Source organism: Bos taurus, chromosome 9, assembly GCF_002263795.3.
Source record: "Bos taurus isolate L1 Dominette 01449 registration number 42190680 breed Hereford chromosome 9, ARS-UCD2.0, whole genome shotgun sequence".
In the NCBI taxonomy this organism is placed as follows: domain Eukaryota; kingdom Metazoa; phylum Chordata; class Mammalia; order Artiodactyla; family Bovidae; genus Bos; species Bos taurus.
The window spans coordinates 9,946,329-9,973,345 of NC_037336.1; the positions used below are offsets into that span (position 1 = coordinate 9,946,329).

General features: G+C 46.2%; 2 protein-coding genes and 1 non-coding gene across 7 annotated transcripts in view; 2 read left to right on the plus strand and 1 right to left on the minus strand.

The window, feature by feature from the left end:
• SMAP1 (small ArfGAP 1) overlaps positions 1-27,017 on the plus strand; it is a 189,833-nt gene that overhangs the window by 161,141 nt on the left and 1,675 nt on the right. For all 5 annotated transcript variants that reach the window (XM_002690008.6, XM_005210641.4, XM_010808339.4 and 2 more), the window contains 3 exons: positions 17,488-17,615; positions 24,140-24,311; positions 25,181-25,485. In XM_002690008.6, coding sequence (XP_002690054.1) covers positions 17,488-17,615; positions 24,140-24,311; positions 25,181-25,485 — 605 coding nt within the window. The remainder of the gene's footprint in view (positions 1-17,487; positions 17,616-24,139; positions 24,312-25,180; positions 25,486-27,017) is intronic.
• On the plus strand, positions 12,313-12,384 carry TRNAW-CCA (transfer RNA tryptophan (anticodon CCA)). Its single transcript has one exon. It is a non-coding gene; the product is annotated as a tRNA-Trp (tRNA).
• The window catches only part of B3GAT2 (beta-1,3-glucuronyltransferase 2), a 103,198-nt gene continuing 96,754 nt past the window's right edge, over positions 20,574-27,017 (minus strand). Inside the window, exon 5 of the mRNA XM_015472744.3 lies at positions 20,574-24,431. Coding sequence (XP_015328230.1) covers positions 24,333-24,431 — 99 coding nt within the window. The 3' untranslated portion in view covers positions 20,574-24,332. The remainder of the gene's footprint in view (positions 24,432-27,017) is intronic.

Genomic DNA, 27,017 nt, shown 5'->3' on the forward strand with positions numbered 1-27,017 from the left:
TAATGAAGTCACAGCAGCGGAAAGGCTGGTGCCTCACCCAGAGCACGCACAGCTCTGCTCCTGCCGGTCACCAGTCACCTAAGTTCTAGAAGAGATTGTCTGGCTTTGAGAGAGCAGTGCTCCTGAATGAGGACAGGGCAGCAGCCTCTCGTGGGTAAGCGTGGCGCTCTGGTTCCCCGCAGGTGGCGGCATGCTGGGGCAGGGGCAGCAGGCGCATGCGGTCCACTTTATGGCCGAGTGGAAAAGACGGCAGGCCCAAGTGGGTGAGAGCAGAGACAGCCTTCACGTTACACATTTGCAGGAAAAGCAGAGAAAAGCCCCACAGGGTAGTGCAGTTACCCAGCCACAGAGGGCCAGGAATCCCAGGGTTCTGTGTGTATTCGGGGTCACATTTTAGTAGTCTCACACAGGATGATAGTCAAGGCAAGTTTTTAGAAATGTGAACTTCCCATTTAAATGGGCCCTTTAGCGAACCTTTTTGTTTCAGCCCAGTGGCTCGAGATAAACCCGTTTTCCTCAGCTCCCCTTTCCTGATCTACTCCCATTCCAAAGTCATAAAATACTCTGTGTGCTTTTTAGCAAGAGTCAGCAATGCTCTTCTGAAAGGGAATAACTGTTTTTGGCTTTGTGGGCCTTACAGCCTCTGGGGCAGCTGCTCCGCTCGCCCCTGTGGCGGGCATGTCGGTGTTGGCAAGAGTGTGGATGGTGAGGGGGGCTGGGCTCTGCTGGGCGTTAAAGATGGTTGGGAGGGGCCTTTATGCTCCTGGCTGTGCCTGCAAGAATGACTTCATGTTCAGATGTTAATTTGCACTGGAAGCTTGTGGACGCACAGTTTACTCCGCCTTACTGTCTGGTATTAGAAATGGGGTCCATACTTGGTTGTTACCTGCCCTCTACTCTTGGAAATGGCCAGGTCTTAGGGCCCCTTTTGGCGAGGGCCAGCCCGGCCGCTTGACTAGAGCATGTCCCTGCTGTCTGAGAGCAGAGCTGACACCAGCTCCCGCCGCCGCCGGGGTGCCGCTTGCCAGTGCTCTGCACGTGAGGCTCTCCCAGGACTGGGGGCCATGCTGTGCGTGTCTTCACGGCCGGCCTCTGCTGGTGACGACTTGGCTTTCGTGAGAGGGAAGCTGACAGACTGCTTAGCAACTGGTTAGGACAGCCTCAGACTGCTTTTTCTAGAAGGTACCATCTGAGAGCAGTCTTCAGGGTGAGCACCCACTCCAGCCGTAAGGCGTGGCAGGCCTGTGGCTGCGGGGTGAAGCGTGGCCTGCTGGCTTCAGCTCGGCCTTCCCGCAGACTCCACTCCCCAGCAGGAGGCTTTACCACAGGCCTTCAGGCGCGTGGGTGCATGGGACTGTCGGGGACAGGCACCTGGGGAGAGCTCACACAGAGGCGGGCTGGAGCTTGGTGATGAAAGCCTGGCTCAGGGTGTTTGTACTGCTTACATGGGCGTATTCTTCTGCTTGCTTACGTTCATCTAGGGACATTTCTGCCTGAACGTTTCATCAGCCTTGAGTTATTTTAAATACTGAACTACACAGAGACGTATTTAGATAGTGGGTTCCTCAGTTTTTTCTTAATTAAAAAGCTCAGAGGAACATACAGCTTTAGGCAAGTTTTAAAGTCTTCTTCATGCCTGTTTCAGGAAATAAAAGCATTAACTTGTCACAATAGCCAAAATCAGATGGGTTGGCAATGCTAGTGAAACATCGTTTCTACTATTATATATAACCTACTTAATTATCTAGTAATGTATGTCCCAGTTTTATATAATGAGAGAGGTGAATACACTGCCTTTTTTTCTGTAAATTTTTTTTGTGTTTGTAAGATTTCTGGACAGAAACAAACTAAAGAATAAAATACTTTCAGAAAGCACTCTAATTACCTTTAAAGCAGTAAATTCCTACAGAGAGGTTTCTGTTTTTCAAAGGCCACTCACTGAAAAGTACCACAAGTTTCCACAAGTTTGGGACTGGGCGGACTGGGCCACGGCTGGGCCCTGGCCTGAGAAATTGCGGGTGGGGGGTTAGTTGTGTGCGTCCTGCTGCTGTCCGGGCAGGGAGGAGGAGAGGAGGCTCTGTCTAGCACACGTGCCTGAAGTAACTTTATAGTCTGTTATGGTTCTGTGGAAAGCTCTTAGAGAGATGGGAATACCAGACCATCTTACCTGTCTCCTGAGAAACCTGTATGTGGGTCAGGAAGCAACAGTTAGAACCCTGTATGGCACAACTGACTGGCTCAAGATCGAGAAAGGCCTAAGACAGGGCTGTATGCTGTCACCCCGTTTGTTTAATCTATACACTGAGCACATCATGAGAAATGCTGGGCTGGATGAGTTACAAGCTGGAATCAAGGCAAGCGGGAGAAACCTGAACAACGTCAGGTATGGGGATGATACCACTCTAATGGCAGAAAGCGAAGAGGAACTAAAAAGCCTCTTGATGAGGGTGAAGGAGGAGAGTGAAAGACTGGCTTAAGACTAAATCTTAAAGAAACTTAAGATCATGGCATCCTCCCCCTACTGCCTGGCAAACAGAAGGGGAAACGGTGGAAACAGTGACAGGTTTCCTCTTCTTGGCTCCAAAATCACTGCGGATGGTGACTGCAGCCATGAAGTCTGATGATGATTGCTTCTTGGCAGGAAAGCGATGACAAGCCTAAGCTTTGTGTTGAAAAGCAGAGACATCACTCTGCCAGCAAAGGTCTGTATAGTCAAGGCTGTGATCTTTCTGGTGGTCACGTATGGTTTTGAGAGCTGGACTATAAAGAAGGCAGAACACCAGAGAATTGGTGCCTTCGAACCGTGGTGCTGGAGAAGACTCCTGAAAGTCCCTTAGACAGCAAGGAGATCAGGCAGTCAATCTTAAGGGAGATCAACCCCGAATATCCACTGGAAGGACTGATGCTGAAGCTCCAGTATTTTGGTCAAATGATGCACACAGACTCATTGGAAAAGTCCCTGACGCTGGGAAAGATTGAGGGCAGGAGGAGAAGAGGATGAGATGGCTGGATGGCATCACCGATGCAGTGCACGTGAACTTGGGTAAACTCCAGGAGACGGTGAGGGACAGGGAGGCCTGGCGTGCTGCAGTCCATGGGGTCGCAGAGAGTCAGACATGACTGAGCAATTGAACAACAACAACAGTGGTTCTCAGATATGGTTAAAAATTAATAAAATCTTGCATTGTTTCTGCTCAGAAGAGTATGTTCAGTGAATGACTAAAGACTACTTCACCCTTTCCAAAAGGGGGCCTTGGCTGTCTGTGTGTGATCACACCTGTGGAAGGGGAGCAGACAGGTGTGTGCCTGTTTGCTGGGAGAGACCAGCTGTGCACCGTTGCTACCCACGGTCCTGAGTCTGAGGGGCAGCCACAGAGGGTGGTGACTGGGCCTGCTGGAGAGCCGGCAGCAGAGCCCGGGGGGAGGGCATCGCCTTCTCCAGACCTGGGCCCCAGGGACTGTGAGGCGCATGACAGCAGGGGCGATGTCTAGGCATTGATGGCGGGAATGCTGGCTGTGGGCGAGGCGCCTTCCAGTTGTTGGGCATCGGGGGCCTGAACGTGGCTGCAGGGGGACTTTTGACGAGTGTTGTGTGAGCGAGCAGTTTGGGGTCAGGAGTCGGCGCCCCTTCCTGCTTCCTGAGCCGTCACCCTTGGGCCCTGCCTGGTGGTCAGCACATGGGCAGTGAAGATCCCAGCCCCTGGCCTCAAGGCCACGTCCAGACGGTGGCTTCTTAGGAGGGAAAGCTGCTCCCAGAAAATGCCCCCAGCAGAGTTCTCGGGGTCCCCTGGGCAGGGGTCCTGGGGCCTCTCTCGGTGCAGGTGAGGCCGGGCAACAGCGTGCGGCCTCTGCCGTGCAGGCCAGCTCCGTTAGCGTGTCAACCGCTGCAACCCTTCGGGGGGCGGGGAGGGTGGGGCGTGTCTCACACACACACCTCTGACAGCCCTTCAGAGTGGGGAGTATGACACACACACGCACACACACACACCTCAGGCCGGCTTTGTTAGTGTGTCAGCCTCTGCAGCCCTTCAGAGGGGGAACGTGTCTCACACACACACAGCCACACATAGACACACACCTCAGGCTGGCTTTGTTAGCGTGTCAGCCTCTGCAGCCCTTCAGAGGGGGGATGTGGCACACACACACAGACACACACCTTGTCCTTCCCATTTCCTTTTGTTTTAAAACATACAAGGACACAGAAGCTGACCGAAGTTGGCTTCCAAGGCCCAGCTTCTGGACGACAACTAGGTTCAAACCCAGATCTCCCTGAGTTCAGAGTCCAGTCTCAGCTTGTAGATGAACTGAAGCTAGATGCTTTTACTCCAGTAGTTAGATTGCCATCTCGTTACTTTAAGAAGCATGGAGATGGTGCCTACTGTGTGCCAGGCACTGCTCTGAGTGTTTACAGATGGTGAAAACTTGGATCTTCACAGAAGCTCTGAGGTTGGTGAGCTACTGTTGGTTTCACTTTACCAGTGAAGAAACTGAGGCACGGAGGTTAAGTAAGTTGCTCAAAGGTGAGCAGTTGGTAGATTGCAGAGCCAGACCGGTATTCTCAACAGTTACAGTGTGTGGAGCTCTGAGAGGAAGTGAGATTCTGAGACTGCCAGGGGACCGTGTCATACCAGACAGACGTGGGACCCACTTGTCCGGGAGACAGATGCGGCGTGTCACAGGGGGCCTGGAGTTAGAGGCGGTGCCGGGACTGCACGGGCTCTGGGGCCTTCACCTGGCGAGGGAACACAAGCACCGCTGCGTACTCGTCGTCCAGAGCGTGACTGAATGGGCAGTGTGACACACACCACAGCGATGTGCGCGGGGCAGGACGAGCGTGTCTGTGGGACCTCGGGGGATGCCGCCACACCAGGCGGATGCTGGGCAGAGCGCCGGCCGCAGGGCGAGCCGACCTGACTCACAGGAGGAGGAGCTCGGAACGGGAGGGACAGATGGGGTGGGAGGGTTCACACCGGCTGTGAGGCCTCTCGGTCAGTTGAGTGGGTTAGCATAAAGGCCACCTAGTTAGCAGTGTGGGCGTGCTAAGTCAGTTCAGTCGTGTCCAACTCTTTGTGCCCCCATGGACTGCAGCCTGCCAGGCTCCTCTTTCCATGGGATTCTCCAGGCAAGAAGACTGGAGTGGGTTGCCATGGCCTCCTCCAGAAGATCTTCCTGATCCAGGGATTGAGCCTGCATCTTTTATGTCTCCTGCATTGGCAGATGGGTTCTTACCACCACTGCTACCTGGGAAACCCTACTTAGCAGTAAGAAAAATTAACTGAAGATTAAAAATAAACAGCTTCATTTAACCCTCAGTCATCTTTTCTTAAGCTTTTGAGAACAATTTGAAGCCTGAAAATTAATATGCTTCAAATGAACATTTATGACTTGAGTTTACAAAGTAACACACATGGGAGTTTATTTCATTTCATAAAGCCAAGTGTGTTTAAATCCAGAGGAATTCCAAGTAACATTTTTAATAAAGGAAAAAGCTTTAAATGGTTTCTTGGGTAGAAAATAAAAAGGGTTCTTTGAGTAATATAAAGATTTATAAAGCTTCAAGGAGTTTTGCCATCAAGGAGAGTGTCTCACTATACCTCATGGAAGCAGCCTTCTTTAATCCGTTTCCACTTGGACTCGCTCCTCCCTAGGGTGATGCCTCAGTAGTTAGCAGTGAAGAATTAGAGTTGGCAGTTTTTGGTGTCCAAGGGTGTGCTCAAGGCTAAGTGTTCACACTCAGTCAGGAGCAGTAATGAGAAGCATAGCATCACTTACTTATCATGTTCTTATCTGCCTATGCCAGATTAGTGATATAAGAAATCTCATAGAACTGTCGGAGAAGGCAATGGCACCCCACTGCAGTACTCTTGCCTGGAGAATCCCATGGACAGAGGAGCCTGGTGCGCTGCTGTCGATGGGGTCGCACAGAGTCGGATCTGACTGAAGCGACTTAGCATGCATGCGTGGGTTGGAGAAGGAAATGGCAACCCACTCCAGTATTCTTGCCTGGAGAATCCCAGGGACGGAGGAGCCTGGTGGGCTGCCATCGATGGGGTCACACAGAGTTAGACACGACTGAAGCGACGTAGCAGCAGCAGCAGCATATAACTCTCTGACTTTTTTTTTCATTATTTGTGCAAATAGATTATGACCAGTTAATGCCACTGACATTAAGGTAAAGGATGAATTCAGTTCATATTTATTGAGCACAGGCAAGTTCATGGAACTCTGGTAAATTCCAGAGAACGTGGCTGTGTGTGTGTCTAGTAGTACAAGTTGGGGGGGTGCATGCGCGTGCAATCTAGAAACGAGAAGACAGAACTATTGCTCAGGGAAGAGTGGGACTGTGGAAGAGGCTGGCTGTGAAAGTGCAGTGTGAAACCTGGCATAATGCTAAAGTTCGCAATTTACACGTTATTTTCCTCAATTCAGGCCTTAATTCTCTTCCTAGTCAGAGGCAGATGAGTTTTTCATGCCATGCAAAGTGACGTCAGGCAAAACCTCCTGTGTTCTAGGGCCTGTTTAGAGTGAGTGGCAGCTGGGAAAGACCAGTGACCCCCAGACAACTGGGTCCTTGGGCCTCCCCTTTATAAATTGTCCTGTGATTTAAAGCCCATCCGCATCCTTCTCAGAGGCCATCTCAGGGAGTTGCTCAGAGCAGAGCTGTGGGAGAGGGGAGTGGGGTCGGTGAGGAGGCTGCCTGAGATGTGAGCAGGCGTGTGCGTGTGTGTGCACATGCGTGAGCAGTACTGTGACTGCAGCAGTGCTCTGGGCCATGGGCAGAGTGTTGCTCGAGGATGCGGTTCTGATTTAGAGGGACAACTGCGACCTCACTGCCATGGTGGCCTGAAGAGAAGAAGCCAGGGAGGGATTTCAGCAGGGTGCAGATGCTGCGTGGAAGCCCGCGGGGTGTGGGGCTGTGGCGGGGAGACTGGGAGGAGCGGCAGGGGTCTCCATCACAGGGGCTGCAGGGTCTTCCGGGAAGCTGTGGACTCAGAGGAGGTTTCCAGGGAGGAAGGATCAGCCAGGATCAAACACGGTGTGGTTGAGTAGGATGGGAACCAAGAGGGGTTTGTAACCATACTGCCTGGACTTTCCACACTCCGAGTCATTGTTTTTTTCTCCCAACAGAAGTAGGATCACCTCCCTGCCTGTCGTTTTGTTCCAGGAAGGGGGACCCCTTCCAGGACCCGAAACTGGGCTCTTGCCCAACACTTGGAAAAGAATTGTCTGAGGAGACACATGCGCTGAAAAAGCAAGAGATTTTACTGGGAAAGGGCGCCCAGGTGGAGAGCAGGAGAGTAAGGGAACCCCGGAGAACTGCTCTGCCTCGTGGCTTCCTGTTTCGGGTTTTATGGTGCTGGGATTAGTCTCAGGGTTGTCTTTAGCCCATCATTCTGACTCAGGGCTTGTTCAGCCAAGATGGAAGCCAGAGAGGAGGATTCTGGGAGGTGGTTGGACAGGTGGTGTCTCCTTTTGACCTTTCCCAAACTCTTCCAGTTGGTGGAGGTTTATTAGTTCCGTGTTCCTTACCAGGACTTCTGTTGTAAAACAGCTCATGCAAATGGCGACTATGGTGCCTGGCCAGGGTGGGCGGTTTCAGTCAGTGTGCTTACCCTAACAGTTTTACCCCATGGCTCCAGTCACCAAGAAACATCCTCCTAATGTGTGTTTGGAAAGCATTTCATCAGTCGTTTTTTGAGCATCTGCTTTGTGCCGGGCATCTGTTGAAGAGGCAGCCCCCATCTCTCTGAGAGGGCAGAGGGTGGACGGGGGTGCTCGACTGTGGGCACGGTGCCAGGAAAGTGTGCTCAGCATGTTCAGATGCCGGCACAGACCGAACACCGCGTCAGGAAGGCGCCTGCACTGGGGAGGAGTCGGGGGTCTGTCTGGCCCGCCATCCGGGCTGGAGTGGCTGCGGGGGTGGGGTGGGGAGAGGGCCTTGGTCTCGTGGGCTCAGCAGGAAGCGGGGACTGTACCCAGCTGGGCAGCGAGGCCAGCTTCACCCTTCGTGCCCTCTTCTTGGGAGGCGCGACAGCTGCCCGGAGAGCTGGTTTAACCTGGGACAAGCGAGGGGCACTGCTTCTGTTTGGGGGAACCAGCAGAAGCTGCTCAGAAGGGTTAGAGCAGTGGAGTTATCCAGCTGTACCAGCAGAGGTGTGTTGAAATCCCAGTCTTCCTGTGTAAAACTCACTGGAGGTGATGTGAGGATTTAACTCAGACACTTCATATAAAACAAGATCAGAGTACCTGGCAATAGAACTTAAAAATGTTAGTGTTAAAAATGTTATTAAAATCCAAAGTGTTATATTCTTATTTCCTTTTAGTTTATACACAATATCATTCAAAGGCACTTGGAATAGACCAAGAAGAAGGCACTAAAGATTGTTTTAAGTGCTTTGTTTACCGTTACTCACTTGGATTTTCGGTGTCAGATGAGTTCTGATATACCCAAGGTTAATAGACAGCTGCCTCGAGGGTTTCTCTTTGGTAGAAACAGCCTTCACAAGGTTGTCGTATTTTTGTGCTGGGCAGACCTTCTGTTCATGTGAGCTGCAGCACTGATTTTTAACAACTTGCTTTCTTTAGCTCAAAACATTTAACCTTTCTTTTGAATTCTGGAATGTGTGCAGTATAAACCGTCATCTACCAACATTAGTCTGAAATCTTAAGGTAAAGGAGAAAGAACAGTTACCCGCAAGCAGCTGATTGTAAACTTGATGCTGTGCCGTTGAGACTGGAATTTCTTCTCTTTCAGTGCGTTGTCCTGATTTCTTCTGTTTGCTCATTGCCTCTTCAAGGGGTCCTTCGTGCTTCATTATCATTCTTTATGATGTTGTCCCAGCTAAGTTTCTTCCATTTGCCTCGGGCTTTCCGTGTACTCCGTGCTCCTATTACATGTCTTGTCCACCGGCTGCTGTTTCTGCATGTTAATGGAGCAGCATTGCTCCTCCCCCAGCAGGGAGCCCAGTCCTGACACGCTGTTTGCACAGACGGCTTCTACACACACCTGTGCACATACACACACACACACACACGGCTTCTACACACACACACACACACACAGCTTCACACTAACACACGGTTTCTAGACACATGTGCACACACACACACGGCTTCTACACACATACATAGACGGCTTCTACACACACACACACACACACTGCTTTTACACACACTTGGCTTCTACACACATACACACATGGCTTCTACACACACACACACACACGGCTTCTACACACACACACAGCTTCTACACACACATGGCTTCTACATACACACACACACAGCTTCTACACACATGGCTTCTACACACAGACACATGGCTTCTACACACACACGGCTTCTGCACACACACACGGCTTCTACACACATACACACACGCGGCTTCTACACACACATGGCTTCTACACACACACATACACTGTGTTTGGCCCCCTCCTCCCTGGAAGGGGAGAGTTTTTCATTTGTCTGGGTGTGTGTGCACATATCTGTACAAAACAGATGTAACTGATGTGGATCTAATTATTTTTCTTAAATTGTACTGATTTACAGTATTTAAACCACTTAATTTGAATAAGACTCATTCTTTCTAAATTTTAAAATATTTATCTGAAAAGCTTTTTTAACACCTTGATGTTCTGTGGCTTTTGTGGTCTCTGAGCTTTCCCTTAGCCAGCAGAGCCTGTGCTGCTGGTGGGCACTTGGGGAAGAGGCCGCGCTGGGCAGCAGGGCCGGTGGCGGGGCTGCCTGTGTCCGCCTGCAGCCCAGCGCCCGCTGTGGCCACGCTGCCTGCTCCCGCTGTGCGCCGGGGAGGCGCCAGGCTCGGCGGAGGATGCCGCGGGGAGAGACAGCTCTGAGGCTGTGCTGTGCTGCGCTTTCCAAGCTGGTCACCTCCGTGCTTCTCTTAACAGCACAGATAATTATCAACTAAAAGCTGGTTTCTGATTTTCAGAGTTTAGATGGTTTCTTTGTAGTTGTATACAGTTGTAACTACATGACTTTTGTGAAATGCAGCTTAAAAGAGCCTCACTGGTCTTGGGGTCCGAAGACTTGGTTCTAGTCCAAGTTTTGCTGCTTCACTAGAGAATTGACTCCAAGTCTTTAATCTCTGGGCCCTGCGTTTCTGAAACTGGAGGTAATGAAGGGGAGCCCTTCCCATGCTTTATACAGACAGAAGTGATAGCATGTGAATATTCTTTTAAAAAGTTTGGGGAACAGGTCATGTTTATAATGATGGTAATATAATTTTCAGTTGTCCTATTTAAATCCTGAAAATAAAAAATAGAAGTGTTTTTTAAAGGTTGAGCATCAAGTTTTAATCTTGAACATTTTCTTCAGTCCTCAAATTGTTACCATGAAAAGGAATGATAAACTTCAATTTTATCATTACCCTCTTGCCATGTAACAACACTTTGTTACAAAATCTCCATCTGCTGTGCCTGAAAAAGCAACAGAAAACCCATACATTATATTATCTAAGTGATCTATTAAAAGATGAAATTTTAACCAACTTTATATCAGGAAACTATTAACAGAGGTACTTCAATCACATAGCTTCAAATATGGAGAAAAAACAGGTAAAAAACCAAGATCTTATCCTGTAGTAAAAAATAAAAGTTTTGAGGTGATTTGAGAATTCTTTGTAGACAATGTGTTTAGCAAGCCAGACGTGGTAAGTCAAATTAACCATCATTGAAATCCAATGGGGAGATACGCTGGGATTTTGTTTGCTGATTTTCCAAGGTTGAGAAGTTTTCATTTAAGTTAAAAGGCTTTGTTTTTCAACAGTTCTGTGAATGCTTGGCTTTTTAGTAACAAGGAGAATCGAGGGGGGTTTTACTCCATCATGTTAGAGGATCCTGTGGAGGGGAGACTTCAGGGGAGAGAGGAGAGGACAGCTGTGTTCCGTGCTGTCTGTGAGGTGGGACACGGGCCTGGGAGAGTTCTTCACCTTAGGTTTGTGGAGCTCAGAGAAGACCTTTCCCAGTCACTCGACACAGATATCAGTGTTGGCACAGAGACCACGGTCCCTAAGCAGACGCTTCCACTGCCTCATTCTAAAGGATCCCAAAGTCCCTTGGGCTCGTGTAAGTTGACTTTCATGGCAGCTTCACTCGCTGCCAGAGGTGATTACAAAGAAAGCCCCACTTTGTTTTTTGTCTGGAATGCCTTTCTGAGATTTCCAAAGGCCAGTTTATATATAAAAGGCTTCTTTGGTGGCTCAGTGGTGAAGAATCTGCGTGCACTGCAGGAGACACAGGCTTGATTCCTGGGTCTGAAAGATCCCCTGGAGGGGGAAATGGCAACCCATTCTGTACTCTTGCCTGGGAAGTCCCATGGACAGAGGGTCACAAAAGACTCGGACGTGCCTGAGGACTGAGCACACACACGTACTTAATGGAAGGAGAGGATGCAGCTGTTCTCCAGTGCAGTAGTGGGAGCAGAAGGCACGTTGATGACTGTAGAGGAAGCGAGGCCTGCCCGCATTAGGGTCAGGACTGTGCGTGGTACTGCTCTGGGTCTGCAGTGGTTCTGGTCTGGAAGCTGCCTCCATGCCAGTGTTGGAGGATTGAAGCTGCAAGTTACCGTGGGTCCATGCAGTGTCATCAAATGCAGTCTGTCTGCCCCACCCACGTATACATAACACAATTTTATTTAAGAAAACTCTCATTGTATATACATTATTTTAAGCATATTTTTACTCATGCTTGCTGCTGCTGCTGCTAAGTTGCTTCAGTCGTGTCTGACTCTGTACGACCCCATAGATGGCAGCCCACCAGGCTCCCCTGTCTCTGGGATTCTCCAGGCAAGAACACTGGAATGGGTTGCCATTTCCTTCTCCAGTGCATGAAAGTAAAAAGTGAAAGTGAGGTTGCTCAGTCGTGTCTGACTCTTAGCGACCCCATGGACTGCAGCCCACCAGGCTCCTCTGTCCATGGGATTTTCCAGGCAAAAGTACTGGAGTGGGGTGCCATTGCCTTCTCCTTACTCATCCTTATAAGCATACAAAATGAATGATAGGGATTTTTTTATTGGGTATAATACACATTAAAATTTAACCATTTTAATCAGTTTTAAGTTTTCATGGCATTAAGTTCTTTCACATTTTTGTGTAGCCATCACTATCACATGTGGAAGGGAACTTTTATTTTTGTGTGATTTGCATCTTTGGCAGGAATTTGTCACTTTTACAGTAAAAACTGAATTTAAGATTATAGTCTGAGACTTTGTTGTATCTCTGTGATACTGGACAAGTTTAACATTTTTTGCCATCTGTAAATGAGGGTAGTTTTAGTACCTCTTTTATGGGCTTCCCTGGTGGCTCAGAGGTTAAAGCGTCCGCCTCCAATGCGGGAGACCTGGGTTCGATCCCTGGGTTGGGAAGATCCCCTGGAGAAGGAAACGGTAACCCACTCCAGTATTCTTGCCTGGAGAATCCCATGGACGGAGAAGCCTGGTAGACTACAGTCCATGGGGTCGCAAAGAGGCGGACATGACTGAGCGACTTCACTTTCTTTCCTTCTTTCACTTCACAGCATTATAATAAAGACTGGACAAGTGTCTGTGTTGTATTTGTATTTTTTCAGGCTTGGCACAAAGCAAACACTATACTGAGTGCTGACTCTTACTTTTATTAGTCACATATGTGACCCTACGGCTGTGAAAGGTGAAATAAGACTTTGAAAACCAAATAAAGTGCCACATGTCATTTTACAGATTAGATAATGTATTACTAAGTACTGATCAGGGTTTAGACTTCAAAGTATAAAGAAATTAGTATCCTTAGTGGCATATAATGTACTGCTTCAAACAGATTTAAAATTTCTGAAGGATGTACAGTTTATAAAAGAATGAAAATAGATTATTTGCTTGTAGTAAATGAACGTCTTTGTTCTCACATATCACATCCTGAGCTTACTGGTGCTGTGTAAGTCAACTGACATGTTCTGTGGCAAAAAATCAGTTGACAGCATTTCTCCCGATTCACTGAAAATAATAATAGTAATAATAATGTTAATAGTATTTTCTAACACTTAAAATTTTTTGAAATATAAATTTTTCCTGATTGTTACAGTGTTTGCTGTTACGTAAAACAGCAACAAATTTTAACTGAAAAACTGAGAGTAGTTATTTAGGCTCAACTTGTCGGGTTTTTCTTTTCTTCTTTTTTTTTCGCTTTTCTTCCTCTTGGTCATGGTTTGTTCTGGAGGACATGTGCTTCTGTTTGTGAGGTTAATTTGCTTGTGATGTGGTCGTGTCTCCTGCAATCGCAGTGCTTCCTTGTTGGTGTGGTAGAGTGAACGAGCCTGATGAGGTGGTTTCCCCGTCCTCCGCTCTGCAGCTTAGGAGTGCAGGCACTGCTGACATGGGCGGTGTTGCCACTTGAGTTTCGTTACTGAGTTGTGGATGCCGCAGGCAACGTGTTCTTTTGTTTGTGTTTTTAACCTAGGAAACCCTGCCTTTCTAAAGTACGTTACTTGTGGTTCATTCACCGCTCTGTCTGATGTGTACTCTCTGATGTGCTGCGCTGGTAGTGGGCTGAAAGACATGCAGAAGCTCTTTAAAGAGGTCTAATTTCAAAATGCATGTTGCCGTTTTGAATGAGCTAGAAATGGGGAATATACTGTCATGTGTAAATCGTGTTTGAATTTTACGTCATGGTTGTGTGTTAGCTTAAAGTTCTGTATATTATAAATTAGTAGTAGTCTGTGCATTGTTTTATTGCTTGATCTTTAAATTGTCCATAGTGCTTGATAGAGATCTAACATGTGTAACACATAAACATGTATATGCTGAATATTTCTTTCTTATTGCTCTGATAATGTGATATCACTGAAAATGATTGAGAAATATTTGCAGTTGGTCTCTTCCAAACTAACCTTTCATGGTTTTCATACAGTTTTACAAATTAAGTAGTAAAGATTATTGTGACCCTTTATTCCTTGAAATTAATGATGAGTTGTTTCCCTGAAGCTTAAACGTGGAAACAGGGAAATAAAAGATACAAATTTCCATAGTTACACTTCAAGAAAGAGAAGAAATCTGTGAGTTCCTGTGGGTTGTGATAGAAATACCCAGTATGTGGTAGAGCTTCCATTAAATTTGCCAGATATTTGAAGTCCTACTGTATGCAAGACGTCCATCCACCTCATTTTGAAGAGGTTTTAGAAGATACCTGTGTGCCTTTGAGACATGTATGGTTCATCAGAGAGATCAAATGAGATTGTTGTTGCTGTTCAGTTGCTCAGGCGTGTCCAACTCACTGTGACCCCATTGATTAAGGCACACGAGGCTTCCCTGGCCTTCACCATCTCCTGGAGCTTACTCAAACTCAAGTCCATTGAGTTGGTGGTGCCATCCAACCGTCTCATCCTCTGTTGTCCCCTTCTCCTCCTTGCCTTCAATCTTTCCCAGCGTCAGGGTCTTTTCCAAGGAGTCAGTTCTTTGCATCAGGTGGCCAAAGTATTGGAGTTTCAGCTTCGGCATCAGTCCTTCCAATGAATATTCAGGACTTATTTCCATTAGGATTGACTGGTTGGATCTCCTTGCTGTCCAAGGGACTCTCCACAATCTTCTCCAACACCACAGTTCAAAAGCATCCATTCTTCTGCACTCAGCTTTCTTTAGAGTCCAACTCTCACATCTGTACATGAATACTGGAAAAACCATAGCTTTGACTAGACCTACCTTTGTTGGCAAACTAATGTCTCTGCTTTTTAATATCCCGTCTAGGTTGGTCATAACTTTCCTTCCAAGGAGCAAGCGTCTTTTAATTTTGTGGCTGCAGTCACCATCTGCAGTGATTTTAGAGCCCAAGAAAATAAAGTCCATATCACTGTTTGCATTATTTCCCCATCTATTGCCATGAAGTGATGGGACCAGATGCCATGATCTTAGGTTTTTGAATGTTGAGTTTTAAGCCAACTTTTTCGCTCTCCTTTTTCACCTTCATCAAGAGGCTCTTTAGTTCCTCTTTATTTTCTGCCATAAGGGTGGTGTCATCTCTGTATTTGAGGTTATTGATATTTCTCCTGGCAGTCTTGATTCCAGCTTGTGCTTCATCCAGCCCGGCATTTCTCATTGTGTACCCTGCATAGAAGTTAAATAAGCAGGGTGACAGTATACAGCCTTGATGTACGCCTTTTCTCAATTTGGAACCAGTCCGCTGTTCCATGTCCAGTTCTAACTGTAGCTTCTTGACCTGCATACAGATTTCACAGGAGGCAGGTAAGGTCACCACCTTGGCGCCGTTGGCAATTTGATCTCTGTTTCTCTGCCTTTTCTAAATCCAGCTTGAACATCATTAAGTTCTCGGTTCATGTACTGTTGAAGCCTGCTTGGGGAATTTTGAGCGTTACTTTGCTTGCATGTGAAATGAGTGCAATTGCACAGTAGTTTGAGCATTCTTTGGCATTGCCTTTCTTTGCGATTGAAATGAAAACTGACTTTTTCTAGTCCTATGGCCATTACTGAGTTTTCCACACTTGCTGGCATATTGAGTGCAGCACTTCAACAGCATCATCTCTTAGGATTTGAAATAGCTCAGGTGGAGTTCCATCACCTCCACTAGCTTTGTTTGTAGTGATGTTTCCAAAGTGACTTTGTACTCTAGGATATCTGGCTCTAGGTGAGTGATCACACCACCATGGTTTTCTGGGTCATTAAGATCTTTTTTGTATAGTTCTTCTATGTTTTCTTGCCACCTCTTCTTAATATCTTATGTTTCTGTTAGGTCCATATCATTTCTGTCCTTTTGTACTCATCTTTGCTTGAAATGTTACCTTGATATCTCTCATTTTCTTGAAGTGATCTCTAGTCTTTCCCATTCTGTTGTTTTCCTCAATCTCTTCGTTGTTCACTTAAGAAGCCTTTCTTATCTCTCCTTGCTGTTCAGTGGAACTCTGCATTCAGGTGGGTATATCTTTCTTTCTCACCTTTGCTTTTCACTTCTCTTCTTTTCTTAGCTATTTGTACGGCCTTCTCGGACAGCCATTTTTCCTTTTTTCATTTCTTTTTCTTGGCCATGGTTTTGATCACCACCTCCTGTATAATATCATGAACCTCCATCCATAATTCTTCAGGCACTCTATCAGATCTAATCCCTTGACCACTGTATGATCATAAGGAATTTGATTTAGGTCATAGGTTAATGGCCTGGTGTTTTCCCCTAATTTCTTCAATTTCAGTCTGAATTTGGCAATAAGGAGCTCATGATCTGAGCCACAGTCAGCTCCCGGTCTTGTTTTTGCTGACTGTAGTATAGAGCTTCTCCACCTTTGACCTCAAAAAATATAATCAATCTGATTTCGGTGTTGACCATCTGTTGATGTCCATGTGTAGGTACGTCTCTTGTGTTGTTGGAAGAAGGTGTTTGCTATGACCAGTGTGTTCTCTTGGCAAAACTCTGTTAGCCTTTGCCCTGCTTCATTTTGTACTCCAAGGCCAAATTTGCCTGTTACTCCAAGTATCTCTTGACTTTCTACTTTTGCATTCCAATCCCCTCTGATGGAAAGGACTTTTTTTTCCAAAATGAGATTGGAAGCTGTTAAAGTAGAAGCTTGATTGGGATGTAAGTCCCCGGAGATGGGGTTGTGATGTTCTAAGGTCTTCCTCGAGGTTGTACCTACAGAGGACTGAGCTGTGGCCGGGTCCCATTCCCTGAAACCCCGGTCTCACAGCTCTCTGCCCTGCATCCCACCTGAGCCCCTACTTCACACCTTGTAAGTTCTGGGCTTCCATGAGGAGGGGATATGGGAGCTGTGAGGGTGAGCAGGGGGCTGATCTGGGGCCATTGCTGAAGGTCACTATGTCTGAATAAAGAAAGGATTTATTTCAGTGTTCTGTGATACTTCTTACAGAATCAGTATGTAGGGTATATTTGTTTTCTTTCTATCCCTTATATAACTTTAAATTTTAACATTTCAGGAATTTAAAGTCATTAATATTTACTTCCAAGGTTAGGTAAACATGATATGAACTACTATTGGAAACACACATGCGTGCCTTTATGAAGAGGCAGCCTTTGCAGGAAGGTGGTGTCAAATCCCAGCTTAGCTGGTTCCCTCAAAAGTGGGTCTGTCTCATCCAGTCCTATATAGTTATGGGGATTAGATGAATTAATATATGTAAAGTACTCAGAACAGCACCTTACATGTAAGGAAGCATCAGGACACAGAATAGTGTGAATAGTGTAGTACCACTGGTGAAAAGGGGGTTTGCATACATACCTAGAAACCAGTGGGTAAAGACTGTTTCTTTGAGAACAAACAAAACTGAAAGTGGTTTCTTTGGGAAAGAGGGTATAGCCTGGGTAAGAGGTGGGCATATATATATATTTGTTTGTTTTTTTTAAAAGAGGGCATATATATTTTGTTAACATTCTGAACTTTTCTTTTAACTATATGTTAAGTTTTAGAATAATGCCATGTTCCAGGTACTTTTAAGACATTCTAGAACCTTTAGGACGAGACTCTGTGCTCTTTTCAGATGGGCCTGCCGAGGCGCCGGTGACCAATGGGAGTGCAGTCGTGGGGCCAGCCCTGAACGATGACCTGGACATCTTTGGACCGATGATCTCTAACCCCTTACCTGCAACTGTCATGCCTCCGGCTCAGGTATTGTGTGGGAGTGTGCTTTTACAGGATCACTATGTATTTCCTTCTTGGAAAGTTTCCATTTTGAATTGTTTCTGATTTGAAAGCCTCCTGATCTTTATTTAGGCCAGGAGTTGGCAAGCTAAGCCTGTAGCTTGTTTTTGCAGACAAAGTGTGATTGGAACACAGCCACTCCTTTTACTTAGGCATTGTTTGTGGCTGCTTTCCACGGCAGAAGCAAGTTGAGAATTTGCAGCTAGGTAGTAGTAGATACTCTGTGACCCACAAAGCCTAAGTAGTCATCCCCTGAAGTTTGTTGACTCTTACTTTTTAGACAGACAGAGTTTAGAATGAGTAAGTGGGGAAAGTCGAACTGTTTCAGCCTTGCCCGTGATCCACAGGGTACTTCCATAAGAGGTTTTGAACTGTGGGTATGTGAACATGTCGTAAAAGCCAGTTGTCTTTTTCTCCTGCTCCTGTCGATCCAGCTCTGGACAGTGTTTCCTTCTGTTTTGTAAATAAGTTCATTTGTGTTCATTGGTGCAGGAAAACCCAGAACAAGAAATTCTAGCAAACTCAATACTCATATTCTTTTTTTAATGAAGACAAACACATGATTTTTTAGCAAATGTTCCTTACTTTTTAATTTTTATGATTTTTTAAAAATTAGAAGACAATATTAGTGATCAAAATTTTTTAAAAGTACCAATGATTAAGAAATTTTGACTTACCTTCTTAACATTACATGGAATTTCATGTTTTTTTCTTTTTTTTTTTTGCCTTTATTCTTTTTTAAAAAAACTAAACTATAGTTGATTTACAATGCTGTGTTAGTTTCAGGTTTATGGCAGAGTGATTCAGTTATACATATATGTTGTTTTTCAGATTCCTTTTCCTTACAGGTTATTATAAAATATTGAGTATCGTTCCCCATGCTGTACAGTAGGTCCTAGATGTTATCTGTTTTATACATAGTAGTGTGTGTGTGTTAATCCCAAACTCCTAATTTATTCCTCCCCTTCTCTTTCCCTTTGGGTGACCGTAAGTTTGTTTTCTGTCTGTGAGCCTATATTTCTGTTTTGTAAATAAGTTTCTGTTTTGTAAATGAACTTCTTTCTTATAAGTTCATGTGGAATGAACTTATTCCACATATAAGTGGTGTCATATGGTACTTGTCTTTCTCTGTCTGACTTACTTCACTAGTGGCATTATTTCATTCTTTTTAAAGGCTGAGTAATATTCCATTGGGCCTCCCTGGTGGCTTGGAGAAGGAAATGGCAACCCACTCCAGTATTCTTGCCTGGAGAATCCCAGGGACGGGGGAGCCTGGTGGGCTGCCATCTGCGGGGTTGCACAGAGTCGGACACAACTGAAACGACTTAGCAGCAGCAGCAGCAATATTCCATTGGGCCTCCTTGGTGGCTTGGTGGTAAAGAATCCACCTGCCAATGAATGAGACACGGGTTTGATCCCTGGGTCAGGAAGCTCCCCTGGAGAAGGAAATGGCAACCGACTCCAGTACTCTTGCCTGAGAAATCCCATGGAAAGGGGAACCCGGCAAGCCATAGTCCATGGGGTTGCAGAAGAGCTGGACATCATTTAACAACTAAACAACAACAAATACTCCATTGTATATACGTACCACATCTTTATCCATTCATCTGTTGATGGATGTGTAAGTTGCTTCCATGTCCTGGCTATTGTAAATAGTGCTGGGGTGCATGTATGTTTTCTAATTATGGTTTTCTCTGGATATATGCACAGGAGCGGGATTGCTGGATCATGTGGTAGTTCTATTTTTAGGTTTTAAAGGAGCCTCCGTACTGTTCTCCATAGTGGCTGCAATTTACATTCCTATTAACTGTGTAGATGATGGTGGTGGTTTAGTCACTAAGTCGTGTCCAACTCTTTGCAACCCTGTGGACTGTAGCTTGCTAGGCTCCTCTGTCCATGGGATTTCTCAGGCAAGAACCTGGAGTGCATTGCCATTGCCTTCTGCAGGGGGTCTTCCCAACCTAGAGGCTGAACCCGCCTCTCCTGCCTGTCAGGCAGATTCTTCACCACCGAGCCACCTGGGAAGCCCCAGCGGTGCAGAAGGGCTCCGTTTTCTTTGCACCCTCTCCAGCATGTATTGTTTGTAGGCTTTTTGATGACGACCATTTTGACTGGAGTGAGGTGATACTTCATTGTAGTTTTGATTTGCATTTCTCTTAATTAGTTATGTTGAGCATTTTTTCATGTGCTTTTTAGCCATCTGTATATCTTCTTTGTAGAAATGCCTATTTAGATCTTCTACCCATTATTTTTTAATTGGGTTGTTTTTTATATTGAGATGTTTGTATATTTGAAGATGTAATTCCTTGTGAATCACATCTTTTTTTTTAGAATTATAAATTGTTAAATACTTTAAATTTTTTTTTCAGCTTTATTGAAATGTAATTGAAAAGATTCCTACCACCAACTTAACTTATCCATCATCTTACAAATTTAATTTTGTTGAAAATCCCTAAAATCTACTGTCATCAAATTTCATTTATTCAGTACAGTATAATCACCTATGTTATGCCTTAGATCCTCAGGGCTCATTGATCTTATGACTATAAATTTGTTCCCTTTTATTTCCCTTCCTCCTGCGCCACTGACAACCACCATTCTTCTCTGTTTCTATGGGTTTGCCTTTCTTGTTTATTTTAAAGACTCCACATATAAGTGATAACATGCAGTGTTGTCTTTAAGGTGAAATATGTAAACTTTCAGGAACATGGGTTACTTTTAAGCATACAGCTTAAGATTTAAAATTTTTCCCTTTCTGTAGAAAACGTGAGCCAAATGGGAATTGGACAGAAAGTATTACCAAGGAAGAACTCATGTCTTATTAAGACTAAAGACATATGTTTTTGTTACACATATTATCATTATGATAGTCATTGTATAATTAACCACTAGAATTGAGCGAATAGATTTCTTAGGACTCATTAGTTTAAGTGCAGCATTACTGTTTATTTTCAGAAACAATAGCTTTATTTTATGGCTTTGTCCCCTCTCCTCCCTCCCCCAGCAGAGGACAGGAGGAACTGAGTGTTGCTAGTACTGTTTCAGTTAACATTCACGACCTTGTGAGTGTGTGCAGGTGAGGGGATGTGTGGTAGTGAAAAATCGTCTAAGGCTAATACCGTAGCTGTGCAAGCGTGAAAAGTAGTTTCTTTTGGTCTAGCGTGCTCGGCGGGTAAGAGCTGCCTTGCCCCTCCCGGCCGAGGCCCCGTCCAGAGTTAGAGCAGGTGCAGGCTGGAGCAGGCTCCCTGTGCGGTGTGAGCCCAGCCGCGGGTGCGGCTCCCCTCTGCCCAGGGTGGGCAGCGTGAGCCCAGCCGCAGGCGCAGCTCCCTTCTGCCCGGGGTGGGCTGCATGACCCCGGCCGTGACGTGGCTCCTCTGTGCCCGGGGTGGGCAGTGTGAGCCCAGTCGAGGGCGCGGCTCCTCTGTGGCCGGGGAGGGCAGCGTGAGCCCGGCCACAGGCACAGCTCCCCTCTGCCTGGGGTGGGCGGCGTGAGTCTGGCTGTGGGCGCTGCTCCCCTCTGCCCGGGGTGGGCGGCGTGAGTCCGGCTGTGGGCGCAGCTCCTCTCTGCCCGGGGTGAGTGGCGTGAGTCCGGCTGTGGGCGCCGCTCCCCTGTGCCCGGGGTGGGCAGAGTGAGCCCGGCCGTGACTCGGCTCCTCTGTGCCGGGGGTGAGCGGAGTGAGCCCTAGCCTTCAGGCTCAGGCTGTCTGCCTCTGTAGTTGGAGGAAACAGGGTGGGTTGTTAAAGCCACACCTAATTCTTTTTATGGAATACTGTTTTTGGACCAAAGTTATGCTCGTTTTATTGATTCCTCTAAAATAATTGTATACACAGAATCATCTTCCGTTCAAACTACATGTGAAGACTAATCCAGACATGGTTTCAAAATGATGTCTTTAAAAATCCGGGGAGGGAGGGGTGAGTTCAAGCACATGTTTTATGCACAGGCTGTATGTAGTCTCCTAATTTGGTGGGTTCTGAACCCCATCTTCTTTCAGTTCCGATTTTCCGAGTATGGTACGAATTCTGGTCAGTTACCCTTATGTGAGTACGCGCTGGGCTGGATTCCCAACAGCTCTCCATTTGGCTGTGGGGTCTTCCCTGAGGGGCTGGGAGCCCTCAGCTGACCCAAGAGTCCACGTGTATTTCAGGTTGAGGGGAGTCATTCCAGTGTCCCCATAGGAGACATGTGGAACCCACCCCTCACCTGTCCTGTCTGTAATATACACGTCCCCACAGCATCTAGACCCAGGCACCGTGGTTTGGCTTGGCTCCAGATCCAAAGAGCCTTTGGCTGGAGTCCTGCGGCCTCCAGAAGTGCACGCTGACTGTCAGCCTTGTCCTCCTTTACCTTGGAGTGGTCGTGCCAGCTCGTGGAGCCCCTCAAGCAAACAGCAGTGGGAAGGCTTACTAGCCAGGCTGCTTGGTGCGGCTCTGCTTAGCCTGCATCCACACGGAGGCAGGCATTCATCAGAAGAAACATCTGTGTCTGGAGCAGGAGGCTGCTCTAGTGTGAGACGCAGTCGTGGGATACGTGTGTACCCTCCTTGGGGAATAGACCTCAGGGTTTGGGGCAGGTTCTCAGATTTGAACAGAAACTAAGATGGAAGATCTAGTGGATTAGATTAGATTCATAAAAATACCATGATGTTGCTTTTGAAAAACAAAACTTTTTTTCCCCCCAAAGACAACAAAATCGGTCATGTGGGACCGTCTTGCAGTCTTGCTGTAGCTGTAGAAATGTTCTTTATTCTAAGGGATGCCCATTCCTTTGAAGCAGAAACAGAAACTAACAGAAACTAGGATGGAAGATCACTCAGGGAGGTGGTTGCTCTGTTATCTAGCAATGTGAACAGTTGACGCACCATTGTGCAGAGCGCGCCTTGTGGTCCCCAGGCTCAGCTGCGAGGCCGCTCCTCTCCCCAGGCCCCAGGGAGAGCGTGGGACGGTGGCGTGATAGTCTAGGGCCTGTGGGAGCTGTGAGGCCCGCGCTCTCAGCCCTGCCTTCTGCTGCTGCATTGGTGCCGCATGTGTATTTGATTCAAGCCCACTGTTACATTTGAATCCCATCATGTCTGATTTCTTACACATTTCAGATCTTTTGCAAAGATACATGGTTTTTTCCTATCTTAAAATTCTTGCTTAATTTGTTAATAATAGATTGAAAATACTGTTCTCTTTAAGTTAGCTATGAGCATGGATAGTAGTTTATTGGGAGGTTTTTTAGCGAAGACATTAAATGTTTGATTTTTTTAAAAATTCAAGCCAAATCATAGATATGATTTAACTTCTGTTTGCTGCTCACCTTATTTTATAATTTGAGAAGACGTATCCAGTTTTTACTAGCCTTCATAGATTTCTTTGAAACTCTTCATATCTAAGTCAATTCCTTATATACAAATGTGATTATTGTATAGATGATTAAAATGAGGTATCAGTTGTGGCTGTGTAATACTGTGTGTGTGTGTGCAAGATATAGGAGATTAAGTGAAAATTTTTGTTTTGTGTTAAATGTCCACATGTTTATTTGTATTTATTTGTACTTACCCCTGTCCATAGCAAGACTTCCCTGGTGGCTCAGACACTAAAGCGTCTGCCTACAATGCGGGAGACCTGGATTCGATCCCTGGGTCGGGAAGATCTCCTGGAGAAGGAAATGGCAACCCACTCCAGTACTCTTGCCTGGAAAATCCCATGGACAGAGGAGTCTGGTAGGCTACAGTCCATGGAGTCGCTAAGAGTCGGACACGACTGAGTGACTTCACTTTCCTTCACTTCTGTCCATAGCAGAATGCAAAGTGTCAGGGAGAGTGTAGGTGGTTGCACATTTGCTGTTCCTCATTTCTGGGTAGTCTGGAAACATTCTAATGTTGTGGTTAAAATGGATTAGATTAGGTTCATAAAAATATCATGATGTTGCTTTAGAAAAACAATACTTTTTTTTCCCCCCAGAGATGACAAAATCAGTCATTACAGGAATGTCCTGCAGTCTGCTATAGCTATAGAAATGTTCTTTTTTTTTGAGTTGCGAGTTAAGTTTTATTTGGGGCAAAATGAGGACCACAGCCCGGGAGGCAGCATCTCAAATAGCTCTGAGAGACTGCTCCCTAGAAATGTTCTTTATTCTAAGGGATACCCATTCCTTTGAAGCAGTAGTTGCTGCAGGAGATGCCCAAACATCTCCCAGGAATCCTGGTCGTCGGGCAGCACCACATGCCTATTGTTGAAGCCGCTGTGGCCAGGATGTGATGAAAGTTCTGCATCAGAGGTTCTGTTTACTTCATTTACATTTTCAGGTTCAAAACAGGAGGTGTCAGCCCCTTATCCTGCTTGTTGGTCTTGCCTGGGCTCGGGAGTGATTCTCTTCAGTGTCACCGTTTTACCTTCTGCGTTTGTTTAGTTTCTAATTTCACAGCTTCATTTGGATGCCAAGGAATGGGTGAGCTCTGGTTTGTGATGTGGAATTCGACAGCTTGTTTTGGTATCTGTCTCAGGGGACGTCCTCTGCACCAGCAGCTGCCACTCTGTCTGCAGTGACATCTGGGGATCTGGATCTGTTCACTGAGCAAGCTGCAAAGTCAGAAGAGGTGGCCAAGAAGCAGCTCTCCAAAGACTCCATCTTGTCTCTGTATGGCGCCGGGGCCATCCAGCAGCAGGGTGCTCCTGGTAATTCATCGAAACCTGCCTTCAGTGCAGCCGTTGTGGTTTTAGAATGTCAATGATGTTTCTTCCTGTTTGTCCTGTGTAATGAGTGCTTCTGTTGTTGCAGTTTGCACAACTACAAAACTGACATGAAAGAAGCATTAGGAAATAGAAAGCATATACAGGATGCACAAAACTTTATTCATTTGAGATTAACAGCTTGGTGTCATATTACTTAATATTGTTTCACAAGCCTTACAGGAAATGGATTATCTTTGAAGAATTATTTAAGCTTGATTTGCATGAAGCTTATAACTGTACACTGTGGTATTTTTTCTATAAGTTAAGCAGTAAGTCTGAGATAACACATGAAATCAAAAGAACTCTGAGATTTTTTAAAAACATAATTATAAAGAAATACTAGCATGGTAAGATTTACTGTTTGCAGTTTTAATCTGTCATTTCTTCTGAAATAACAGGCTGCATTTCACATGTGAACTGAAATTATATGACATCCCAGCTGCCTCCATTAAAACCAGATGCCGTCAGCTCTGACTGTTTATCTGGTCGTGAGAGATGAGCGTGCAGAGCAGCAGCAGCCCCTGCTGTGTCGTCTGGTCTTCACAGCGGGCATGTTATGTGGCTGCTGCACAAGATTCATCCACTCTAATTTGCTCAGGCTCGTAGCTGATTTGTCTGCTTTCTGGAAGTAACCGGCCCTGAGGGTATAAGGTGTGAGCTGGCCTGAGCTGTAGGAGCAGCCAGACCAGAATTAAAGTTTTTGCCATGGGCAGTTTAGAGCTGGTCATCCTTTGTCTGTGCTCATTGAGGGCAGCAGTGTGCAATATCTCAGTTGTCTCATGCGTTTTCTTTGCTTGGTTCTTCTGCTGCAGGTGTGTTTATGGGACCCACGAATCTACCGTTTACCTCACAAGCACCGGCTGCGTTTCCAGGCTTCCCGTCCATGGGCGTGCCTGTGCCCGCGGCGCCCGGCCTGGTGGGCAGCTCTCTGGGGCCAAGCGCGGGCATGATGGTGGGCGTGCCGGTGCCCAATGGCTTCATGGGCAGCGCACAGACTGCTGTGATGCCGCTGGCGCAGGGCGTGGTCGGGCCCCCAGGGATGGTCGCTCACTTGGGCGCAGCCCAGGGGAAATTTGGCCTGCAGCCAGCTCCGCAGAGCCCATGGAACCTCCCCCAGGTAGGCACTACCCCCCAGCCTCTCCAGAGTCAGACCAGGTCTATCTGGTCAACGGGTTTGTTTGTTTTTAACTCGTAACAATCTGGCAGAAAGAATTGAGTAGGGAGAATGTTATAAAAGGTCAAAACTGTCTGAATAGATAGACAAATGAGCTGCCATTGCTCCTGTATTTAGAACATTCTGTAGAGAATGTTGCGTAGTTTTTCATTTCCGATTCCAGCACAGCTGTAACTGTTGAGTGTCCATATTTGTTTGTGTAACAGCTAGACGTTATCTTGGGCATTTTTTGAAATTAGCGTGCCGAGCCTTAACCCAGCTCCCTGAGAGGGCGTTTATGTCAACAACTTAGACCAATTTATTTTCACTAATAATTTCAAGGGTTCTTGGTAACTTCCACAAATTAGGAAAAAAAAAACCCAGTCTTGCATTCTCACAGCACTATTTCTGAGAGATCTAGGCTGTTCTCCATGGCTACTGTGCATGGATGTATAAAGAATCTTTTCGTTTAAATGTGTTTGTAGAGTTGTATTTCTTATATTATAATCACATTTATGTTTAAAAAGAATACCCACTAGTTCAGGAATTCCCGTAAGATACAAGCAAATCCTTATTTGTGTCCTACATCTCATGTTTCGAGATCCCATTTCTGCCTGTTAGTTAAGAGCCAGGAGATGGCATTTTAGTGTTTCCTCTTTCAAATCCATTCTGACTTCTCTCTGGCTCCATAGACAGAGACCTCAGATGTAGGTTCATCTCCCACCCTTCTTTGTATGCTTCCTGTTTGATGTTCCTCTGGTATTTGGCTGCCCTTGATTTCTGTTCTCTGCAGCATTCAGAGAATAGGACTGTATATAGTGATTTTTAATTAACATTAGCAAAATCACTGTATAGCCCATGAATATTCCAAGTAATTTTTACTATCACTGTTTAAAGGAGTGTTTATATGACATTGATCTCTGCTGTCTGGGCATTTCAAAAATTGTAAGTACCAAATGTCAGTAAGAGCCTTTGTGTAGCCAGAATGCTGGTGCAGACCCTGCTCAGGTTAGAGTGGCCTCTGAAACCGGGTGGTGGGCCGGGGCTTCCCTGCCTTATTTCCAGGTGTGCCGAAGGGGATGCTCTGCTCCAGCGCTCCCTGGCGGCATCTGCAGGCCATGGCAGGGGGGTTAAAACATCGTTTAGCACCTGGGAAGAAGTGACCTGCCCCTCCATGATGCTTCATTGGTGACGTGGTTAATATTACTGTCTTTGAGGAACTGTAGACAAATTAACTTTATTAATACAGTTCCACCCTGAGCACAGGTTTTGAATCCACTGTACTTTGTGGTAAATCTCCTTGCCTTTCCTTCACTCCGCATCCGTCTTAGAAGTGAGAAGGAGAAGGCTCAGGAGGCTTGAGCTGCCCTGGTGGTGCTAGTGGTAAAGAATCCACCTGCCAGTGCAGGAGACAGGGGTTTAGTCCCTGGGATGGGAAGATCCCTAGGAGGAGGGCATGGCAACCCACTCCAGTATTCCTGCCTGGAGAATCCTAT